This window comes from Lichenostomus cassidix, chromosome 1 (assembly GCF_008360975.1).
Source record: "Lichenostomus cassidix isolate B80296 chromosome 1, HeHo_3.0, whole genome shotgun sequence".
NCBI lineage: Eukaryota > Metazoa > Chordata > Aves > Passeriformes > Meliphagidae > Lichenostomus > Lichenostomus cassidix.
Window position 1 is genome coordinate 75,643,015 of NC_139479.1, and position 23,879 is coordinate 75,666,893.

Consider the following 23,879-nt stretch of genomic DNA (forward strand, 5'->3'; position numbering starts at 1 on the left):
TATTTTGGTATTTTGATATTTTGTAGTGATGAAATTCCTTTCCCTTCCCATTCAAATGCTGTGGGATTTGCTTGTATTCCAGTTGGAAAGTCAGAAAGTGTTGGCACAATACAGTGGAAACCCAGCTTTGTGTTTTGGACAATCTAGTGCAGCCATTCTCAGATGGGTAAAAATGCTTCCTGTCTTGTTTGGAAGGTAAAAGGTGTGGAGCATTGCAGATGGCTTGTTGGAAGGCAAACACTGCTAGGTGAAGAGGCAGGGTTAATTTCAAGTCATCCTTGTAGGGCACTGTGCCTCTGGGTTTCCTCCTCATTTTTTCCTCCTCCCCACCACATCCCTCTCAATACACACACATATCCTTTTTCATTTTCTTACAGGACAGGGCAGGGGCAGGAAGGAGAGGTTGCCCAGAAAGTTGTAGGACAGCATGAAGTATTCCTTCTTCATTTCTGTAACTGAAGCAAAAGGGACACTCAGTGTACTGTGGGTAGTTTGGCTTTTAATAATATGATTTGAAATAAAGGTAGTATAGCCAGAAAACATCAACAATTTGCTTTTGAGTCTTCTCCAAGTACTAATGTCAGGCTTGAGCCTTACCTCTACTCATCATCTGGCAGCCCATGTACAGTGTAGTGGAGGATGGATATGATAGATTTGGATGTATATATTACTCAAGAATACGGGAATGAGTTATACAAAAGTAAGCAATTGAACTGGGGCTTCTTTTGCAAGTCATTCAGTCACCCCACATGATAAATTTTTAAAGAAATATCAGAACTATCCTGTTTTACTACCCTATCTTAAAAAGTCCCTTTTGTAGAAGATAGGAGATGGTGTCATTATGAAATGGAAATGCTTGTTCAGCCAGGGAACAGAGCAATGCAGCTTAAAGTAAAATTGTACTTGCTAAAGCTTTGACCCAGATATGCCTCAATTGCTTTCAGTATATTTTCAGTCACATGTTTTCTGTTATGGAAAGGAAATTGATATATTTTCCCATCTTATTTTCTGTACAAAAGCAAAATATGCTGAATAACTTTATTTGTGATTAACACATATGGTGCCTGCCTTTGATATTCATCTTGATAAATGTATTTTTCAAGAAGACTCTCATGTTTTTAATGTATAGTTTTTTTAGAATTCATGAGTTTGAGCATAAAAGTGAAAAAAACCCCAACACCAAACCATACCAAAAGGGAGGGTATTTTTCTCTAGCCTGACATAAGTATTTCATTCGATAAAAAATGAACCAAAGCATCCTAGATTTCCTTATCAGTTTCTTCTGATGACAGAGAAAGTGTCTTATACTTACTGGCATGCTTAGTTAATAAACTGACAGCAGAAAAGTAGCACAGGAAGGAGGAATAGCTGCACATCTAAACATTTTTGACAATTTACTCAAACAGCTGACCTCTGTAAGAAGTAATGTGGATATTTAAATTGTACAATTATCCATAGATTTCTATTTTAGCCTTGTGAGGCTTTAATTTATATACACTATCATTATCTTGTTTAAATTATCAAAAATATGGACCACAATAAAGACAAAGTCAGGTGTCTTTAGTAGAATTGACAGAAAAGTTTTAGAGCAATCTCAGGACCTGTATTTTTGGAAGCAGTGTGTCTATCAGCATACTCAGTGAGGCTGTTTGTAATAGCCTAAAGCCAACTAACCTGTTGTAATAAAATGCTGTTCATTTTCTCTTATCCTTGACATTGTTTTTCATCAAAAGCATAGAAGTAATTAAGAAGTGAAATGTCTTTCATCTTCAGAGGACCTGGGATGTTGGCCGTAAAAAGGCAAGAGTGGGTAGAAGTTCTGATAGGATATGGATTTTCAATATGCATAGTTTTCCATGTCAGCAAAAGCAGGTCATTACAGTTTTCTGTGACATTCATAACTAATTTGATGGAAGTCCTGATATAATATGCTATTTAAGCCATTCCCATTTTGTAATTGAAGTCTCAGCTCAAATGACTGTGGCAATATGTTTTTATTTCCAGTATGGGCATTTGACTTCATACTGTGTTGCAAAGTATTTACTGCTATTACTATGCATTTCAAAAAGGACTGATTTGGGATTATTAAAGGCTCAAATTAAAACAAAATATTTGCTATAATTGGGTAATCCATTTATCCATTTTTTCCTCACAAGGGTATGTGTATTTTTGAAAGTCATTCTTTTGTGGTTAGTCAGGGAAACTATTTAAAATGTAAGACAAAGAAACTAAACTTTTCGATTGAACATGAAATGACCACACTGTGCTTTTGTGCCTCCACAGCCATGGGGTATGAGTGACACTTGAAAGAATGTTACACATGCCAGAGAGGTCCCAGAAACTGTGGAATACTTCAGTACATAGAGGATTGACCTCGGTGACTTCCTTATAAAGCACTTCTTTTCATAGAAATTTGGTTGGAAGGTTTGGGTTGGAAGAGACCTTAGAGATCACCTTGTTCCAAAACCCCTGTCATGGGCAGGGACACCTTCCACTAGACCAGGTTGCTCAGAGCCACATCCAACCTAGCCTTGAACACCTCCAGGGATGCAGCATCCACAGCTTCTCTGGGAAACTTGTGCTAGTGTCTCACCACTCTCACAGGAAATACTTTATTCCTGAAATATAACATAAATCTCTCTTCTGTTCATGACTGGTTTTTTTTAGCACAGGAAACCTTTATTTCTAATTCTAAAATGCAGATGTACATTGCAATTTTTGTTAGGTATGGTTTCCTTTTGAGAATTCAGGCCTTCTTGTACCTTTCAGTTATTTAGCTATAAAACAAATACCTACCCAGGGAAACTAAAATTTCGGTGAAATTAAAAGGGTGCCAAAAATTATTTGATTTTAATGGCTGCATTGTCCACTTTCACTATCGCAGATTCATATTTTTCTTCTTGAAAAAACATGTAATCTTGCTGCTCAAAGCCAAATAATTGTGTCACCTTGTACTTATGAATATAACTGAGGAGCTGACAGGAGATAAGATAAAAGTCAATAAAAAGAGAATAATTTATTAAAAAGATCTAATGTTACAAGAACAGTACACAGAAACTATTATATTACTGTGTCTTCCACATTGTATATACCATTATATATAGCATATATACAGATTGTATACAATATATCTAACATTTTGATATGGGCCATGACAGTATCTTTCTTTTGGTCTGTGAAACAAGGTTTCTTTCTAATTATTTTTTTTCTGAACAGATCTTGTGACGTTATACAAAAATACAGTCTCCTCAGTGACGCCAGACTGCACTATTACAATCTCTTACATGAAAAAGGAAAAAGCTTTCCCTTGCAACTAAAAATGTCATGTTAAGGAAACATCTTCTACAAAGTAACAAATAGGTAATACATAGGTACTTAAACATTTAAAACATGTTTATTAATATATTTAAGATGCAAAATACATATTCTGTTCATGTTGAATATAAAACATACCTCCTTTCGTCCCTGCAATACAACTACATTACCTGATGGTATGTTCAGTATTTCTATTTGTATCTTCATACTAAAGAGCAAGATGTGTCTAGATGGAGCTCTATCTCCTTATCAGACTTTTATTCTTCCTATAAAGCATATCCATTTTTTGTTATCAGAAAGTTTAACCGAATGCCACCAGCAGTGAATGTAGCCTTTTTGAATACTCTGAAATAAACTGCATTGGCAAGAAACTGTATAAAAAATAGAGGAAATTATGCATAACTAATTTATAAAATAGCCATTTGACTTTTTGGTTCATCACTTTATTCTTATTTTTTTTAAGCTTTTGACAGATGATGGATTGTTTATGCAGGTTCTCTGCACAGTAGTAATGCTGCTGTTTTACAAGGGACAGCAGGTAGTTATTTTCTATATTTCTATGAGTTATTTTCTTCTTGCTCTATCAGCAAGGTACATTACACCTTCCTATGTTTGATCTCAAAGGCTTTTCAAGAAGCAGAGATATAGAAGGCCTCTTTCTGTAAATCTACAGTCCATTCTTAGCTAGTTATCCTGCCTTTGTTTTCCTAGCAACATGGTGACTAAGTAAATTTAAACACCATTTTTTAGAAAATTATTTAAAATTAGTAGGTAATAAAGATTTGAGCTGAACCTTCTCCGAAAGATTTTGTTGTTAAAGTATTCAAAAGAAAAAAATATTTAGTGATCAGTCAGCTTTTCACTTTCTTGATCTCTGTTGTGCTTTCTTGGCTACTGTTTTGAAGCTGCTGAGAAAGAGCACAGTTCAAGTGTATTAACTGAATGCCAAAAATTATTTTGCTAGAGAATTGGCAAAATAATAGCATGCTGAATTGGGAACTCATCAGCTAAAACAAGTCTTCATCAAAACTTTTAGAGGAGTGGATAGCTAGTGGAACTATGCTATTAGGACATTTATGTTAAATATTTTTGACTTGATTTTTCTCAGGCAGTGAAATGTTCTTCCTAAGCGTGATCCCTAGACATGTTAGCAAAATGCCCTTCTTCATAACACTGTGCACAGTAGCATTGTACAAACATGCACACCATCCTCCCTGGGAATCATTTTGCCTCAGGTGTCAGAACGTGGAAAGGCCTTCCAATGTAAAAAAAATTGTCCAAATTGTCTATAGAGTAAAAAATTGTCTGGTACAGCAAAAAATGGGGATTAAAACTGGTAGCACATAGTACCTACAAGAATAATCTCCAGTGAGGTATAGAAATAGAGCCAATTAGTTAAATAATTGGAATGATGCTCTGTAGCACTTTTCCATGTATTTTTTTTCTCAGAAACAAAATTACCTGAAATATATCCTACTGCAGTCTGTATATGTGTGAATGATTACATTCTGAAAAATGTTAATATTCTCTCCATAATAGGCTTTCATATATACTTCAATTTGATTATCAGCTATATAAAGCATAGAATGTTTCCAAAAAATGGACTCAGAGGAAAAAGAAAGTTACAACTGAGAAGTGGTTGGGAGAAATAAGTTTATCTCCTTGCATTGCTTTATTTGTTCACTTAGTAGCTAAACATATAAGATGTTTAAATGTCCAGTGGAATTTTTATTGTCATATTCAGTAGGAATTGATTTCTTATTTTCTACTGAAATTTTCACTGGACATTAAATCTTGTGGTATTTGATAAAAAGAAATTTGTTTCCTCATTATTTGTGTTTAACAATTTTCCGTTAACCTGGTAATAAAATAAATGGATTTTCTGCTTCATTTTACCATGTTCTGGGTGAGTGTTCTGATATTTCACTGACAATTCTTTTTGCTATCTGAATACATACTATATACTTTCAGAACAAGTTCTTCTTCAATTTTTCAGTGGTCTTTGTGTATAAACTGTATTTTTTCTCCCTTGTCAGTAGGAACAGCCTGTTAAAAGGGCTGCAAGGAAAGTATTTGACAAAGCTGTATCAAACTTTGTTCTATATTTAAAAAAGGGATTTTTTTTCCAAACCATACAGGTGTACTGTACTAGACACCATCATTTAAACACCTGATGACACATGACTGGGCTCACCAAATTCCAACATGTTAAAAAAGGAAAATGCATTTGACAGAAATTACCTTTGCTTACAAAAGTTTATTACATACAATCTTCATAATTTTGGGCCAAGAAGTGTCTCCTCCCCAGAGGACTTTTACAAATAAAGAAGAGGTAAAAACCTGATGAATTATTGACCGTGTCTCCAACACTCTTCTAAGTGCACCACAGGCATTTTGATGGGTCTTTAAGCATGAGCTTGGGTTTTCAGTTTCTCCTCGGACATAAAACTCCATCTCTTGGTGTCATCAAGTTAAAGCAAACAAATAACAACAACAACAAAGTCTGCAGCCTTCACCACGAGGTCGAAGGTACCATCAGTGCCAAAAGCAATGTTACAGAGGATGAGGAAGGAGACAACACATGTAAGGTGGACTGAGCACTTGTTACTTTCCCTCCTGAAATGAAAAGCAAAATAATTAAGAAACAAATTATGCAAATGGTTCTCAATACAATTAGATATTAGCTTTTGCTCAAAACTTATATTCTATTTCCCTCAGCAAAAGACTAATTTTTAGGCAATGGTTTACCTTGTGAGAGCTGTAGTCACAAAATGGGCTTCCTACACAGATGGGATTTTATGGTGATACCTACAGCAGCACACATTCTAGATCCTCATATTCAGTCTGCAATTGATTAGGAAATTCCAAACGGATATATGGTTTTGTGCCTTAATCTTCAAAAGAGAATTAGGTTGCAGAAGCTGCCCTGGGTCACAAATCTCTGTCCCAGAACAAGGAATGAAAGCTAGCCTTTAATCCCTATGTTTGTCCAGAGGAAAAACTGATCTTTTGCCTGTAGTCCTGCGTTGATTTTTGATCACTGCAGTGCCTTAAAAGGCCATGCTAAAGGGAACTGTGTTCTGGGGTGGTAGAAGCAACAAGAATGAAACAGAACCAGACTGGGTATCTTTGGACAACAATTGTCCTAAGTGAATATCATGTGATATGCATAGTCTAATTAGATGAAGGACTTTGTACCCTAGAGTTATGGTTCAAAAGATACATGAAAGAAATATTCCAGGGATTGGTTTCTTCTGCATTCTGATGATAGCACTGTGGTTTGTGACCAGACTAGAGCTGCAATTGTAATTCTAGATTGAAATTTCAGGCTCAAAGAGTAATATTTAGTAGAACTTTAAGGCATTAGCCTTGTAGTGTTTAGGCAAAGACAATGTTATTTTCTTGTTCTTATCACCAATCCTTCCATCCCATTTTTACCTGTGTAATATTGATGCTTTATATTCTTTCAAAACATCACAGTAACTGAGGAGATAGAAGCTAGACATCATAATTTACCTAATAATAACACTTTAATACTGAAATAAATTAATAATTGAATATAGTAATAATTATGCAATGGAGTCACTGGAACTCACAGAGGAATTCAGCTTATTCTTCGGCAGGCATGTACACAGGGTTCAGCTATCCAAATACATGCCATTTTAGCTGTCTTATATAGTACATCTCTGGCTGGTGGTATAGAATGATGTGTGTATCCTGCATGTCCCACGTCTTATCTGCCAGCTCTGTTTGGAATGTCTTGGAACATTGCAGATGTCCTTAGGTACTTATGTTTTAATACTTAAATTCAGAAGATCAGCTGAATTGCTGTCAAGGCTCCACTGCTGGCCTCTATGGATTGCATCCCAGCTGACTGCATTGCTGTTTGAGACACCAGGTGCATGTATAAACATCTATAGCTCAGGTAGATTTTCAGATGTTATCCTTGAAAGGAGAGGTTTCCTATAAATCATCTTTTTGTACATCAGCCTCACATGGTTGCCTCAGATGCCCTCAAAATCTCTTATGGCTCTAGATACCTTTGTTTCAGCATAGAACTAAAGACTCAGATCAATGATTTTATGTAACAGCCAAAGAACTGGGAGCACATTGTTTTTCAGGTAGATAATAACAGAGTTAATGAGCATTGCTCATTAAACATGACTCTTTCAAATGTAGGTGTAACCTTACCTGAAAAAGATGGAACTCTGATCTGGGGGCTTGCAGTCCCATCCCCTCCTTCACTGACTGCACAGACCTCGATGATGTAGACACCAACATCAGGAAGAAGCACCACAGCAGAGGTTTTCTGTGTTTCTATAACTTGGCTATTGCTCTGGCCTTCTTGCCGAAATAACACCTACGGTCAAGAGAGCAGATAGTGGTCACAGTGGCCATTCAAGCTCTGTACCTGACACTTTGTGTGGCTAACACAGTCTCTGCAATGTTAAATGTTTCATGCTTTCATTAGGGATTTATTGAACATTGCATTTGAAGAGACATCTGCTTTTACTCTTCCCTTCCTGCAATGGCCTCAAAAGAGTCATGGCAAAGTATAATAGCAATTAACCAATGTGAAAGGACATAGATGATGACCTAGAGCAAAGACAGAGCTTTTGCCCTCTCCAGCACTACGTGTTGCCCAACTTTGTCTCCAAAATTTCAAAATGTATTTTTGAATGTCAAATGTAAAGATAATGTCCTGAATAGTATATTTATAATGTATTTACCATGTTTACCTTAGCTGGCTAAGTCAACTGAGAACAGTTCAGATCTGTCCCTGCATTTCCTGTGAAACTCAATACAAATTTATGGCATGTTGGAGGAAAGCAAGTCAGTACTTAGCTGTCTTTTTGGTATTTCTGAATCTTATGCAGTTTCTGTTCCCAGACAAAATTGAAAAGGTCACAGAAGTGTGAAAAACAAAAGAAGCTGACTATTCCAGAATATTAACTATTCTGATAAAGGTTAGAAAAGTCTTTGGTTTATTTGAAACATTTTACACTTTCTTGGTGGTATTTCCTGATGTATCAGAGGAGATATGAGATTGTAGTATATAGAAATGACTTGATACGAGCTTCAAAAAAACCCAAACCCCACACCTCTCTAAAAACACTGAAATCATTCTACTTTGATTTAAAGTATTGCAATGAATTCTGTTTTTTTATGACTTGTTATTAAAAGGTTAATCTGGATTTTATTCTTTAAAACTTCGAAACGTTAAATTTCAGGTCTTACCATTACTGCTGTTAAACATCACAAAACAAACTGAAGTATTCGTGTTTCTGCTTCATAAAAATATTAATTTTAATGTAAATTAAAGATGTCTCATTATTATGCATTTCCCAAAATCCTACTGCAAACACAGTTGAATTGAAGAGTTATTAGAAATTTCGCTGCAGTCTGATATTATTAATAGCCACTCCAGCCACAGGAATGACGGACAGACCCCCTCAGATAGAGGGGAGTCAGATAGAGTTCAGTATTTGAAAATCACAACACGAAAATAGGTTGGGACATTTCTCTCATTTTAATTTCACTTATAGCATTTCACAGTGAAAACTGTCTTGAGACAGTCTGTGTAGAATGGTTTGCTTGCACAGAGGAATAAGAAAGGGAAAAAAGCCAACAAAGAGGGGCAGTTGCTTGGAAGAGAGAAAGGTGAGCAAGGAAGGGGAAGCACTGACCTTGTATCCCATTACATCAGATTCATTAGCTAGAGGTCTGACTGGCTCCCACCCGAGAGACACATGTGAGCCTTCCTGTATCCACATAATATTGCCTGGTGCTTGGCTGGGAGCTGAGAAGAAAACATGTACATATATATATATGTATATTTCTAGGTAGTTTCATTAAAACCAAAAGAAAAGTATTTTAATCTTTCTTTCTTTAATTTAAAACTGATAGTATTAGCAGGCTCCCAACTCTAGATGGAACATCTAAGGTTTTTTTTTCCACCAGTATTTTAATTTAGTAGATTATGGTGTATTTATTCCGCCCACCCCATAAATTCCACAAAGCTTATGAACTTGAACTCCTTTCTCTCCCTTTGTAAAAATGCCTTATTTTCTAGGAAAATAACCTTTGTTATGAATGCAAAGTCATATGTATTCATGTCTAAATATCAAAGCAAAGCCATGAATCAAAGCTATACATGATTCCTGATTATTATACAGTCTTATTAAATAAAACCCCAAGGGGACAGAGGTTGCTCCCTGACTTCTCCCTTTTAGCAAAGGTACTGAGATTACTTACGGGATTTCTTGGTTGCTGCATGCACAGCAGTGCTAGGTGGTCCATACCCTGCAGCATTGTATGCCCTCACTGTTAGGTGATATAATGTGTTTCCTTCTAATCCTGTCAGGAGGATGGATGACTCGTTTCCCTCTGTTTTGACCTTTTCTGCTGCTTCTTCCTGCTGCATGTCCTTCCAGTAACCAACCTGCCAACGAGCAACCAAATGAAGGATTAATATTGGCACCTGGCAAGCTCATGCTTCCAGATGCTTGTACTTGTTATCCTGTGGAGGGTATTTTTGCCATTTATGCCTTTTTCTGATCATCAGGCCCCTTTAAGCAGATGGGATTTGCAGCTTGACCTCAAGCCATGCGATGCTCACTTCTCCAGAATGGCAAAACTCAGAAGATCATGGTGTGACTCAAAGCACATGGAATAGCTGTGTGCTGGCACAAGAAGAGGTTACTATAAGACAGAAGAGCAGAGGGTGAACTTTGGCAGGGAGAAATCATCACTGAAGAACAATGAAGAGGAGCTCATCCTCTGGTAGATCAGCAGAATATCTACCTTCTCCCTGGAAAACTCTGACCTCATCAGTTAACAAGTGTTGTGAGCAATATTCTCTTCCTGGCCTGGTGAAACTCAGAGCCAAGAGATTTCTTGTCAGTCCAATGAATAGGCAATGATAGAACAATGATGGAAATATTTCAATCATTTGAAAAATCTCAGCAGAAGAAAAAAAAGGAAGTGGATTCAGTTTTAGTTCTTGGATATAGACAGGTTTCTGATAAATGAAATTTTGATAGTATACTTATGCCCTTCCTTTTCAGACATGCAATGAACCCCTAAACGACCTTTGGTTCTTCTTAATTCTTATTCTCTGTATCCTCACTAAATTTATCATAATCTTGAGGTTATAAAGCTGAGCTGAGAATTGACAAATTTCTTTTCCCAGGGACCAAGTATTTGCAGGACATAGCTGGAGAAAAGTAGTGCTGTTTGTTTTTAGTGTATCTAGGTGAGCTACAGAAGTAAGGCAATTCTCCTGGGGCCCTATTTCCCCTCACAGGAGATGTCACTAACATGCCATTCAGAGACCTATAGTCAGCTTACTCTTATTCATGCCAAGACCTACTTGCGTTTCTTCCACATTTTGACCTTTTATGTGAAATTGGTTATTTCTTAATAAGTTATTTACATTGTATCTGGACAACTTTTCCTCTGAGAAAAAAGGTCACAGACAATAGAGAACTCTTGAGAATGTCTCCCAGAAAATTTCAAACCAAAAAACACAATGGGCTCACAGAAAAATAGGACCAATGAGCACAATGCTGACCTTTTATAATTGCGCTAGGAAAGCCATATAAAACATCTGAAACAATCTGGTTGCAAAATTATACATCTGAGATCTTATCTTCACTTAGGTAAAGTGCCTCTGTTTATTTTGAGTTTACACAGACTGATACAACCTCAATCAAAGTCCACTCTTTCAACTATAAAATTCAGTAAATGTCTTTTCTGTGTGTGTATGTGCCTGCATTATCTCATATTAAATGCTTTAATTCTTAGGTGAATTACAGCTCAGTTCACAAATCTAGCTGCAGCCACCACTTGGTCTGAAATAAGTGTGATTCACTGGGGTATTTTTCTGGATGAATACCTGACCAAAGCTACTGATATCTGAAATAACACCTATTCAGAATCAGTTTTCTTTTCTTGAAAACAAAAAGGAATCAAAACCCATTTATTCACATACTACTATTGAATCTCCCATGTTTATTATCTCTTGGGCAGAATCTGACAGATTCCTTTCATTTTGCTCATAATGCATCTTTACAAATTTGGTGCTGCAATGGTGAGAAGTGCACAGTATTGAGCACTGTACGAACAGGCAGTGAGAGGGAACACCTGTCCTGGAGACTCTGTGATCCAGAGAGTGTAGTCTACTGAGGATCCAACAAGGAAATGGTCAGGAAGGAAAGGTGAGATGACCAAGCTTACACAGGTAGGCAGTAGCAGGGGTGGAAATGCAATTGAAATTTTTCTCCTTTTTCTAGAAAGCCAGGAGCAAAATTATAAGTAGCTGTGTTTATTCATAGGACACACCATGTCTCATGTTAACTCAATGCTCAAGAGAAATGCTCAAGACCATAGGCAGCACCCAGCTTTCACACTGAAACCTTTTTTTTAGTATAAAGAAGTTATGAAAATCTGACTTTCCAAATACTGGTGTTATGACTACATTGATATAGTAAGCTGATGAGTGTGGAAGAAAGACAATTTTGATATTTTTTCATGTGTTTGGAATTGCTCTCCACCTCTGTTTATGTGGCATTATCAGTTTGGACACTAACTGTATTTTGTACATGTTAAGTCTGCAAAAATAATCATGAAGTTCCCTTATCAGTTCTGCTGCACCACATGGCAGAGGTGTTCCCTTTTGGCAAAGGGGTATCCTTGAGAGAATGAATATACTGTGGTAAGAACCAAAAGCATGAGATGCAACTAGGCAATGCTTCTATGTACATTTTGTCTGTGCTTCCAATCCCTTAAAGTGTTCCCTGATTTTAAAATTCTCCTCAAAGTATTGCCAAGTGAGTTTGGACTTTGATCTCAAATTAAAAATAAAATCCTTTTTTTTTTTTTTTCAATGATTGTTGACTGAGGTAGAGGGTGTGGGGACTTCTCATTGATATGAAAATTGAAATGAAGGTACCACTGATCTTTAAAAGCGTTGGACATTGTACTAAAACAGAGGGTTTGTTTATTCACATTTCTATGCATTTGTTGGTTCTTTTAAAAATCTTGTTATTTTCCATAACCTTAATTTATACTTTGCAGAAGGGATTTGTAACACACAACAGGTTTTCATTAATGATAACTTTGAATATTGATACTAGTGTGAAGCATAAATCACAAAAACACCCATATTTGAAAAACAAAAGAGAAAGGGAGGAAGAAAGCATTTGTTCTGTTTAATGCACTCTTTTCTGTGAGGTTTTACATTTTTGTAGGACTTTTTGTTGTCTTTTGTTTATCTGATTTGTCTTTTTTTAATCTGATTCCTAGAAACCCATCCCTCTGAGCTGGAGAGAAAGCAATAAATGAGATGCATGGCCATGCAACTTGATTTGCCCTGATCGTGGGTTAAGCAATTGTTAAAAGTAAATTTTCATATTAAAAATTTATTTCATCTAAAATGTTGCTACCTCTGATAATTACAGATTACTTTCTTGAAGTTGTAGGTAAAATGGTATCTTGAATAATATTACTCTTTCTCCCAAGTTGGTTTCTAGGTTATGGATTCTTTGCCATAAATTAATCTGATCTAATTGCACATCCTCTTCACTAAATCCAGTAAAGTCAGAGTTATTGTCTGGATATTCTTTCTGTTGACCACAGAAAATTAAAGCTACAAATAAAGCATATCAAGTGAGAGCCTAAATTAAGTAGAATGAATCAAAGTGGATAAAACACACAACCCTTCCTGGGCTCTTCGAGCACATATCAACATCAACAGCACTGACATAATTGAAAATGAACTTGAAGAGATCTTAGACTATAGAAAGTACTAGGGCAGAAAGAGCTGTGAGCTGAAAGAACTGCTGGTAGCCCTGAAAAAACCGATGCTATGATTCAGATTTCATGAAAAGTATTTTAATTAGCATTATCAGGAAGCCTGATAAGTTCCTTGAACTAGAAAATGGAAGCCATGAAAATATTGGTGTGAGAACTTAGGACAGAAGAGATGCTTTTTTTATTATTTCAAGATGTTGGTGTGACTATCCTTCAGAACAAGAAGAGAGGTTTCTACAGAAAGGTTAGTCAACCTCAGTTCCATCCCTCTCACCAAAACAACTGCTGACTGAAAAGAAGAAACAGAACACAGTGCAGTACTCCTGCATTCTGGAGCAACTTGCATTCTCTACCTCTTTCCTCAGGTACTCTGCCATGGTCCTGCAGACGCATGGGATGAAAACTGATATTTTACCTAAACTTCAAGGACCATCATCAAATATCTAGTTGCATTTTCTTAAAAAAATTAATAATTATCTCAGTTTTGTGATTTTAGGAAATAAAACCCCCAAACAGTTCATGATTCATTGATAATTGTAAAAACAACTTATGATATAGACATTGCAAAGGATATTGCACTCCTGAAGCCCTCATGAAAGATCTAGGGTGTGATCTGCACTTTGAGGGCATGAGAAGCAATAGTACTGCTCTGCTGTAAAATCCTGCTTCTAATCTTCAGGACTTTGGAGAGTCTTGAATCAGAACATGAGTAACTACGTAGGCGAAATTGACTTGTATATAAACTCATCCAATCCTTAATTTTGTGTTTGGGAAAACCCATTAATTCCAAAAGTGAAGTCTGTTAAATTGGTATTCTGGATAGTGAACCACCAATTAATTTTTTTTCTGTCTTGCTTTTCCTGGCAGCAGTTAAAATATCCATATGCTCTTTCTAAATTACCTCAAGGTATACTTCATAAAATAAAAAATATTCCAGTACCATGTAAATACAATTTTCAGTTCCATTATAAAAATAGACAAAGTACAGCTAGGAAACAGCAAAATATCGGATAACTCTCTTTGAAAAAACATAATATGGTAAACCAAGTTTTTAAGTCAAGCAATCCTCTCTGAAAATGGCATGCAAGATTTTAATTTTTTTTATCTTTTATGTTTTTGTTATTTCTGCTTTTTGTTTATTTGTTTCTTTCAAGTTGATCTTTTGATTATATTAGCCAAACTCCTATCCCTTAGGGGAATTCCAATGAAAAAGACATGAACTTTGTCATTTGTACTTAAGTATTAGCCTTGTCTTTCTCAAAAAGAATAAAGAAAACTAAAATATCTTTTCTTCCAGCCAGTAATTCTTTCTGTTTTCCTTCCTTACCCATAGAGAATGACAAAGAAAATATTGCCTAGGGCTCAAATAGACTTTATAACCTTCAGCTTATAGATTCCAAACAATAAGTATGAACAACACACTATATTTTTCCACAATTCTGACAAAGTTTTTGAGCCACTTCTACTTTATCTGGCTGTAGCTGGCATATATTTAGTAAGGTCAGGCAGACAGCTGACAAACCTGTACTGAAGTCAGGAATAATATGTGCTTTGGAAGATGCAAATGAGTGCAGTAAACCTTGCATAAAACTCATGTGACATAACAGTTAACACTGCCTTTCAAGGATGACAACGTGAAATTGGACAAGTTCCTTTGCCTTTCATTACTCCTTAGTACAAAGAGCAAACAGAGCCAGAGTGAAAGTGGGTCACTGTGAACTTGTCCATATGTAGTAAATATTCTGTCACTTCTGTTGATTAAAGCCCAAACATTCAAGTGCTAAGAAAATAGCTGCCCCTCTTATAATGCTGTTGCCAGAAGGCCAGAAATGTGAAGACTGTGTAGGAGGTTGTCACTGCTGTGATGACCACAGGCAGAATACGAATTGAGACATGAAAACAGAGTGGATAGTCAGATTGTTTTGCATTCAGTTTGAGTTGAAGGCAACTCTTTACTTGTGGTTCACAATAATTCTACATTAGGAAATAATTAAAACCAGAAAAGGATAAATAATTCTTCCTTTTATCAATATTACTGGATTTCTGTACATTATTTATTTGCTGTCTGTGGATTAAAGGAGTACTAAAGGTTTTGGCCTGCACTGCAATGTCTGTATGATGAACTTTCAGAATAAGTTTTGAAATTAAAAGAGTCTTCCCAAGAAGTGAAAGAGACTCTTAAGAAAGTGAATCATGTGGAAAGCATGAAGCTATTCTGTACTTCTGGGGTTTTGAGGGGTGGATTTCGCCCCAGTGCCTTCCTACACAGACTGCTTTTTGCACTTTAAAATGCAAAAGGGATGCTTTAAAGAGAAACTGTCATATGTCATATGTTGGTAAAATTGGGCTAATGGTGTGGACTTAGCATACCTAAGTGAACATTGCAAAGCACTGACTCACTATACTGCTTCTGTAAGTCATTATCTCATTTTTGATGAACTCCTTCCCAAAAATGGAACTGAAAAGATCTAGCAATACCATTCTTAGATGGTATTCTCTCTCACTGAATAATGCAGAACAGAAAAATTTATGTTTATTGAGTAACTGCTGCTCAGATTGTAATTATTCCTGTGAAGACAGAAAAGAGCAAACTACTCCATAACAGATTTGTCTGTCAGAAAGTGGGCAGAGGAATTCTGGCTAAATGAACAAAGACAGAAAGGGCATGATGGGAGTGGGTGGGGTGGGGTGAAAAAACACCCTCATCTCCCTAGATAAAAGAAGTACTTTAAAAGGTACTACTATTTGGAAGGCTCCACTAATTCCTTCCTGGGAGAAGGTAGAAGGGAGCAGTGCAGTATTTTTATATTTAGTTTTTTTGTTACGTCACCTGCAGGTCCTTGGTTTGAAATATGTACTCTGTAACCTTCTCTTACTCTGCAAACCAATGCTAGAATCCCAAAATTGGTGTACAACACAGTGAGGAGCCAAATTAATAATAATGTTCACTGTTAATAACTTCTCCTGTATCAATGAGCATTTTCAAATTTGTACCTGAGAAATCCATGAGAGACTTAGAGCAGGGAAATGTTACTGTTTGGGTCAGAGTGTGCTAAACTCCAAAGGTCAGACCACTTTCTAAGTGCAGAAGACCACCTCTGACACAAAGAAAGCCCACTGTCCTACCTGTGACAGCCATCTATTGATAGCAGACACCTGTAGAGCTAAGGGAAATGTTATGTGACAAACAGGTAGATGCAAAATCCATTCACATTATGAAAGGATAAGTTTCTAGGGAAATAAATTTCAATTTTAGAAAGAAAATCTATTTTTTTTATTTTAAAATATGTAATGCAAAGCTAATAGAACACTTCGAGAATAATTTTGATTGATGGAATGAGCATAAGAGTGAAAATAATAGGGATAATTTAAAAGATGTTAAGATATCTGAAAAAAAACCCAACAAAACAACCACCTTTCTGAAAAGAAAAAAAGACAGGGTGCAGCAATGCTGCAGATGATAAAAGACTGGTCTCAAGATTGAAGTCAGGTTAGTAACAAGTGGAACACTTCAACCTGGAGAGGAATAGTATTTGCAAGATGAATATCATCTTTATTAGATACAGTTTTGTTCTCTTTATAGATAGCAGGCTTAAAGGTAAAATGGTCAAATATCACTTTCACTGCATGAAGCAAGCTATGTGCAAAGGAATAGAAACATATTTAATGTAAGGAAGAAGCAGGAGAAAAGAACAATGAAACAAAACTGACAGGGGGTTAGCAGAGTTCAGCACAGAGACGTAAATGGGAAAAAGACCTGAACAAATGCTAGACCTGAGGGGACATGTCAAAGTGTCTACCCCATTTGTGCTAGATATTAATAAGGATATTGCTATCCAGTATATCAACAGGCCACAGAAATAGGTAAAAAAATGTTAACTGGCTGCATGTGAGCTATGGGGTAAATGCACTGTCCAGCTCATGGCTGCCCAGCCTGAGGCTGAGCTGGAGAAGGGGTTGGCTCTGGTGCTGCCCAGACACCTACAACTCCTTCCTAAGGCTGTCAGTGATGGTCACCAGCCCCTGGGTGTGTCCAGACATGCTACCAGGAACACACCCTGTGCTGATACATCACAAGATATCTTTGGATACCTACATGATTGGTGTCTGCCTCAGACTTATATGTTTACTCTCTTTTTGGTGTTACTGTAGAGAATCAGGAATGAGTCAGCACTGTCTAAAGGTCTAAAGCAGGACAAATAACCTGCATCCCAGAATCAGTTAATTTGATTTAGCTGGACTATCTCATGAGGGTCAGCACAGCCTGAGCCACAAGGTCAGGGTGGGTTGCTGTGGCCCCAAACCACAGACAGATGTACCGCTGGATCAGATCTGTTCCTAGAGGGTTGGACTGTAAACTGTATCCAAAAGTGCAAGGAGGTCCATTGCCAGGGCTGGCTCACTCTCCCAAGTCAGGAAGGGCTGTCTCTAAGCAGAGTTTTATTTATGGACTGTGCAGCTGCTGCTTCCCCTCCTGACACCCCGCTGTTAGCGGTCTGCCCAGCAGATGTCCCTCGGCCGCTGTGGGATGAGAGCACATGGACGCAGAGGCTCTCTCCCTTCTCTGTGTTGATTGCTGTCAGTAAATAACTAGTTTGAACTGGTCGCTTAGAGCTGGAAACAGTCAATACCTAATTTTCCCCAGCCTGTGACTGATGCATGCTGGGTCACTTGTAGTTCTTTCAGCTCTTTTTGAAGTGACAAAGAGATGTTATAAGAACTGGTGTTGAACAGTTTTCAAGCACAAAGAAATAAAAAATGTTCCGGTGCTACAGCTGTGACCGTTGTTCTACAGCTAGTGGTGCATATGCTAAAATGAGCATCATTCCTATTGAAGTTTCACTACTGCACATGTTAACAGAATGCAACACTCACAAAAGCAACAAGACTTCTCATTATGATATTCTGTGTTCGTACCTCGAATCCCTGTGGTCTTCCTAGACTTTCTTTAACATGTTTCCACGCAACAAGAATCTCTGATACAGACAAACTCGTAGCTTTGACATCGATGGGAGCAGCAGTAGGTTCTGTATTAAGAAAAATTGAAACAATAAACCTCCACTGTAACAGCTTGCATTTATCAAAAACACTCCGTCTGAAACTGTCATTTACTTCCTTTATTCTACCTTAATACTCACAAGAAGGTATGACACTTAGGGGGAACATGAAAAACTGAACAAGATGAAGAGATTATTATTGTTGTATTTCTTTATTTGTGTCACGCTACATCAATATCTCATCACTGATGATGGGTGCAGCAAACTGTGAAAGAATCTCTTGTCTATGATTTTTTAAAAAAGCTTTAATATTTGTATATGTGTCCCCTGCCTCCACACACCCCTTTCACTGCCCTAGCTGCAGCAGTAAATGGAGCAGTCATTCTATTTGCGGATTCTTAGTGCCATTCTTTCAGCTCAAGACGAGAAATACCTGGCTGGGGTGCTCAGTCAGTCCTGCCCTGGTCCAACACAGTAAGAAGTGATACCCAGCACTGTAGTGAAATGCTATGTAAAAGATTTTTTTAGGACTACATTATTATGTCCTTGAAGCCACAGGCACCAGTTCTTGGGATGTGCCACCTTCTCTCCTCTGTGAGGCATTTACTGCTTTAGCCTGGGGTGCACATTTTTATAAAGGTACCCAAGGTTTGTCCCTCGGATCACCTGTGTTGTTACCATCAGCCCTATATCCATGTTCCTATCTCCATGGTATTCACAAGACGCTCTGCAGTCTTGGCCTCCTGATTTTCTGGAGCAGAGGACCATTCCTGTCCAGCAGCCAGGCTGGGTATCCTTTGGTGATGCTGGGGCGTGGCCAGAGTGCTAGCTGTAGGCACAGGGCTGTAGGATGCTTTATACACCACACCTGCCCAGAGTGTTGGCACAGGCAAGTTGGGCTTTGCACTTTCACATCACTGAACAATTTAAAGAAGCCCAACTTCTTTAAGTGGTTGGGAAGTTGGGTAAAGGTAGGTCCCTGGAGGTTTGCCATGACAGGCTATTGAGCACCCCACTACTCACTTGTATCACCCGTTACAGTACACTGGGAGTGACGAGTGTCCAAAAATTTTCTCATCTGAAACTGGGACATGTGTCAAGGAAATCTTGTGAGTCTTTTACTTTATTATTTAAATATGACGGAAAGCTTTCTTAAGACAAACTATGGAGGCAAGGCTTTAACAAATACTATGGAGAACACAACAGGGCATTTCTCCACCCTTCTCGCGTAGTTCACTTTGTCAGCAAAAAGGTGAATTCACATTCTCCTATAGTCGCAGAGCCTGCGATTTCTTCCTTGGCCTAATGTTCCTCATTATATTTCTAATGTGTTGGTCCGTTCCTGAAGGGCAGGCAGAGGTCTTGGTTTTTGTGTTAAAGGGAAACACATCAAAGAGCTTTCTGAAAAATGGTTTTTTTGGGGGTTGTTTAACAGGGTTACGGAGGAGGAGTTTCCTTGCAGAACAGCCTGAGATAAAACAATTCTCTCAATGATCAAACCACCTAATATGTAGGATACCTAATATCAGTGTTGACTCATTAGCTACCTTCCTTTCTCTGATCATGTTGCAGCCATTGTTCTGGTGCTGCTGCCCTGTAATTTTTTTTTACATGGCTCATACAAATTTTTCATACTTTTTGATGTCAGACTTTTAATGTTACTCTTTTTTGATCTCTTTTTAATTTACATCTGAAGAAAATAAATAATTCTGATGTGATACAAAGTGGTGTTTGCCAACGAGTATTACTAATAAGTATAAAACATGTTTGGAACTTATAAGGTAACAAAGAATAAAAAAAAGTTTCATCAGGAAAAAGAGAAAAACGATCTTTTGAATTCAATACCGAAAGAATTATGCTATGAAGAAATATATTGCTCATAATATGATTTTCTGTTCAACAGTTACATCCTGCTTTCTATTTTATGTACTACTAAGATTTGTGTGGCAAAAGCTATTTTCTAGTTTTTGTATTATTGAAGCAATTACCTTGTTGTCAGAAAAGATTGCAGTGAGGTAAATAATTTGAGAGGTACACAAAATGTTGGCAGACTTTACATTTTATATAAATGTAGGTATCATTTCCTCTTCATAACATTCACTAGGGGTGGTTTGTATATTGCTTGAATAGAAACATAGAATATTTTCTGATATTTTAAAACATTGTTTTCAACAAATGGAACAGATATAGTTTGGGGTTTTTTTATGTGAAGAAAATGTATTTCTAACATATTCAGAAATAATTCATTACAGTTTCACTGATATTAGACACTGAGGATAGTGTTCAGCAAAACAGCAGAAACTCTATCTTTGGGAATAAGATATATTATGACTGTCTGAAAGTTTTTCGAGACTAAAAAGCATTTTTTATTGATTCAGATGATGAGGACCATATAATTTCTGGTGATACAATACAGTCTGTGGTTCACTCCAATGTCATGCTTTATTCTCTGAGTCTAAAACTAATGATTAGTTTGATAGGTTCATTACCTTTTTCTATTATGATGTTATAATCATATTATTTTCTTCAGATCTTGTAATTATACTAAACCTATAGGTTTCTACCTAAGGTCATAGTTCTCGAAAAAAGGAAAAAGGGCCAACATCTTTAATGATCCCTTCAATATTCCCTGTTTGAATTAACGATGCAGCAAAACAAATTCTCATGAGGCTGTCTGCAGTGTCCATGAAACATTGTCTTTCCATGTGCTGCAGTCACACTTTAAGGAAATATGATCAATATGTAGGTCTTTGGGATGGCTGTAAAATTACAGGACATGCATTTAAGCTAATTGCATTGATCTAATGTTCAGAGACGGAATCCTGATTTTACACACTACAAAGTAAAGAAAGCAGAATTAGTTACTAACCCTCAGTGTGTTTTACCTATTTATGACTGTAAACTGATCTGTTTTTCTGAAATATTCATCCTTAAGGATTTTCACATGATCTACCTTAAAAAACAAGTCTAAGAGCCCACCCAAACTTGTATTGTTTTAATTCTCCTGTGGAACAGATCCTCAGTCAGAACTCCTTAACCAATCACTACATATGTGTTCAGATCTTGTTTTTGATTCCAAAAAGGATTTTTACAAAGTAGTCTTATTCAAGATTCGAGCTCTCATTCTAAGCTAAGAACCTCAGTCTGAGAAATTGCATTATGACTGCAGGCAGTTCTTCATAGCTGAGATCTTGGGATTTCAGCCAGGATCTATTTCTATGATAATGCCTCTCTGTGGAAAAACCCACAAGAGATATATCAGAAAGAGAATCAGGAAAATTCACTCCTCTTGTGTCAACCTGTAGCTAAAGAAAGTGGTAGCATTTGCTTCCCTGCTAGAAATAGCCACAGGGACTATCTTCCAAATCAGAGAACCTTCAGTAAACTTTTTCCATTCCTGAGAAATGGGGTACTACACCAGATCTGCAGTGAAATGGCTGCCTGCAGGATATAGAACTTTCTCCGGAATCTTGTGCTCAAAAGGAAAAAGATATCCAATTTCCACAATGGCAGAAACAAGATTACTATTTCCAAGAAGGCCTTCAGGCTTCTCACTTTTCCGCAGGTACTTTTTATTTTCACCTTCTGTTTGACCAGGGTCTTTGCAGAGGACTTTAAAATTGAGAAAAATTACAAGATTGTTGTAATGAGCTAGCAGTGAAGACCTCTGCCCTGAACATTTTTGATTTAGTGCTCAAATAATTTTACTTATCAGGCAGAACTTCTGAAGCCTGCTTCTGTAATGATGCTCTCCTGCACACTTCCTCACAGGATACATCCTGCCTTGGCTCTCTCTTCCCTATGGAATAACCCAGTTTTATTACACAGCAGAGCATCACCTGGGAAGAAGGACCTGCCTTATTCCACAAAGATTTTGCCAGAGGAATGTTGCCATCTTCATGAACACAATGGTTCATTTCCATCAAGTGACATGGCAGATAGAGTTACCCTCAGCATGTGAGGAGGGCATGTGCCCATTATATTGATTGCACATCTCCTTTCCCATGGGGCTAGTGCCATTGATCAGAGGAGTCCTTAATAAACTCTCGCATGTCAGGATTGTGATTTCATTCCCAAAATAATCATTGGAGACAGCTCTAGCTGAGCTTTCACAGGATATCTCCAGACAGATCATCTGGCAGAATTTGTAAATAACCCTCTGTAGATTACAGCTAATCTGTCAATTTATTAGTTTTCAAGTTCACCTAAACCCCAAGAAGCTCAGCTTTAGCTATGAAATTAATCACAGGACTTCACTTCATGAATTTAAGACATCGAGGCTGCATTTAAAAGCATGTAATTGCATATTATTTACTCTCAGTGGAAAGGAAATAATACTTTATTTGTCTAAATAAGGGCAAAACTGAGAGGAGATGGGTCTAACCAGAGCAATCCTTCACTCTGCAGGGTCTTGTTTAATACAACATCATCCACTAGCTGACCAGATGCAAAATGTCTAAAAATTATGAAGAAACAAAATTGCAAAGGCTTTTCTCATATGGGCCTTTGCCTTTCAGAAAGCTAAGAGCTTTGGCTCTCCATTGGCTCAATGAATTACCACAAATCCATACAAAGCAAGAGCAAAAGCTCTGTGCAGTATCATTGCATCTTGTATGTATTACAGAAATGCATCTGGGGTCCCTCAGGAGGTTTTCAACAGTGAGTATGAGAGTCTTCAGGCTTTACCTTGTATTGCTCAGGGCTTTCTATTTCTTGTATAAAAGTGTTTAGTAGTATTCACTACTGCGTTTATCAAAATTATAGATCTTTCAGTTGTTGTGAAGATAATTCTGTCAGGTGCCTGAAGGAGAAACTAGATACTGAAACGAACAGAACTGATCCAGTATCTCCCATTGTGACAATCATTAACAAAAAAATACCCCTTATAAAAGACCTAACTCATCTTGAAACCAGTTGGGTTCCTTCTTTCTCCCAGAAGCTTATTTCTATATCCTTTTATATTCTCACCTATTTCTGTACTGTAGAGCACTCTAATTCATATTTATCCCTGTGCTTTTAGGCTGCTTCTATACTTTTAAACTAAACAGGGACAGAGAGAGAGACAAAACACCAGCTGGAGCATGAACATACAGCTGTCCATACATCATCACACTGTTGGCATCATCTGTATTGACTCTGGGCAATTTGTGCTGCCCCAAGATGTGGCAGTTCTATCAGAATAATGTCCTGATGTGAATTGAAACATTTGAGCCTTTCTTTTTTGTAAATTCTACCCCATCTCCATGAGAGAAAAAACAGATTAAATTTTATTTATGGTACACTTGAATTGCAAATTCTGCATTGTTTAATTGGGAAAAGGTTGAATATCTGACAATTGACAATATCAGAAGTTTTCAATACAGATGTAAAAATTATCACTTTCACATTCTTATTAGCTATCATGTCTATGTAACCTTATTTATTTAACATTAATGATAAAGTTTTTCATTATTTTTGTCCATTTTGTCCATGGAAAAAAATTAACCATAATTTTGTCTATACATTTGTTATTTTTATCCTTTTAATTACTTGGATTGTACTATGTATGTTTTTTACTTATTCTGAATATCTTTTAGAGGGTACATCTCTAGATCCTCAGATATAATGTAGTCTTGGAAATGTACCTTTCTTGCAGTATGAACCTCAAATAGATGTTACATCTTTGGCTTAGAAACATTCCAAAACATTTCTATTTTTTAGTTTCAACTGTTGATTCCAGTTAATAAAATAATTGCCTGCTTTTTAATGATGATG

The 23,879-nt window shown here is 37.0% G+C and overlaps 1 protein-coding gene across 5 annotated transcripts in view; it reads right to left on the reverse strand.

The window, feature by feature from the left end:
* Positions 1–2,986: 2,986 nt before the first annotated feature.
* The window catches only part of CNTN5 (contactin 5), a 602,217-nt gene continuing 581,324 nt past the window's right edge, over positions 2,987–23,879 (reverse strand). For all 5 annotated transcript variants that reach the window (XM_085064530.1, XM_085064543.1, XM_085064523.1 and 2 more), the window contains 5 exons: positions 18,046–18,155; positions 9,571–9,757; positions 9,003–9,115; positions 7,507–7,675; positions 2,987–5,931 (listed from right to left, as the gene is read on the reverse strand). In XM_085064530.1, coding sequence (XP_084920656.1) covers positions 5,828–5,931; positions 7,507–7,675; positions 9,003–9,115; positions 9,571–9,757; positions 18,046–18,155 — 683 coding nt within the window. In that variant the 3' untranslated portion in view covers positions 2,987–5,827. The remainder of the gene's footprint in view (positions 5,932–7,506; positions 7,676–9,002; positions 9,116–9,570; positions 9,758–18,045; positions 18,156–23,879) is intronic.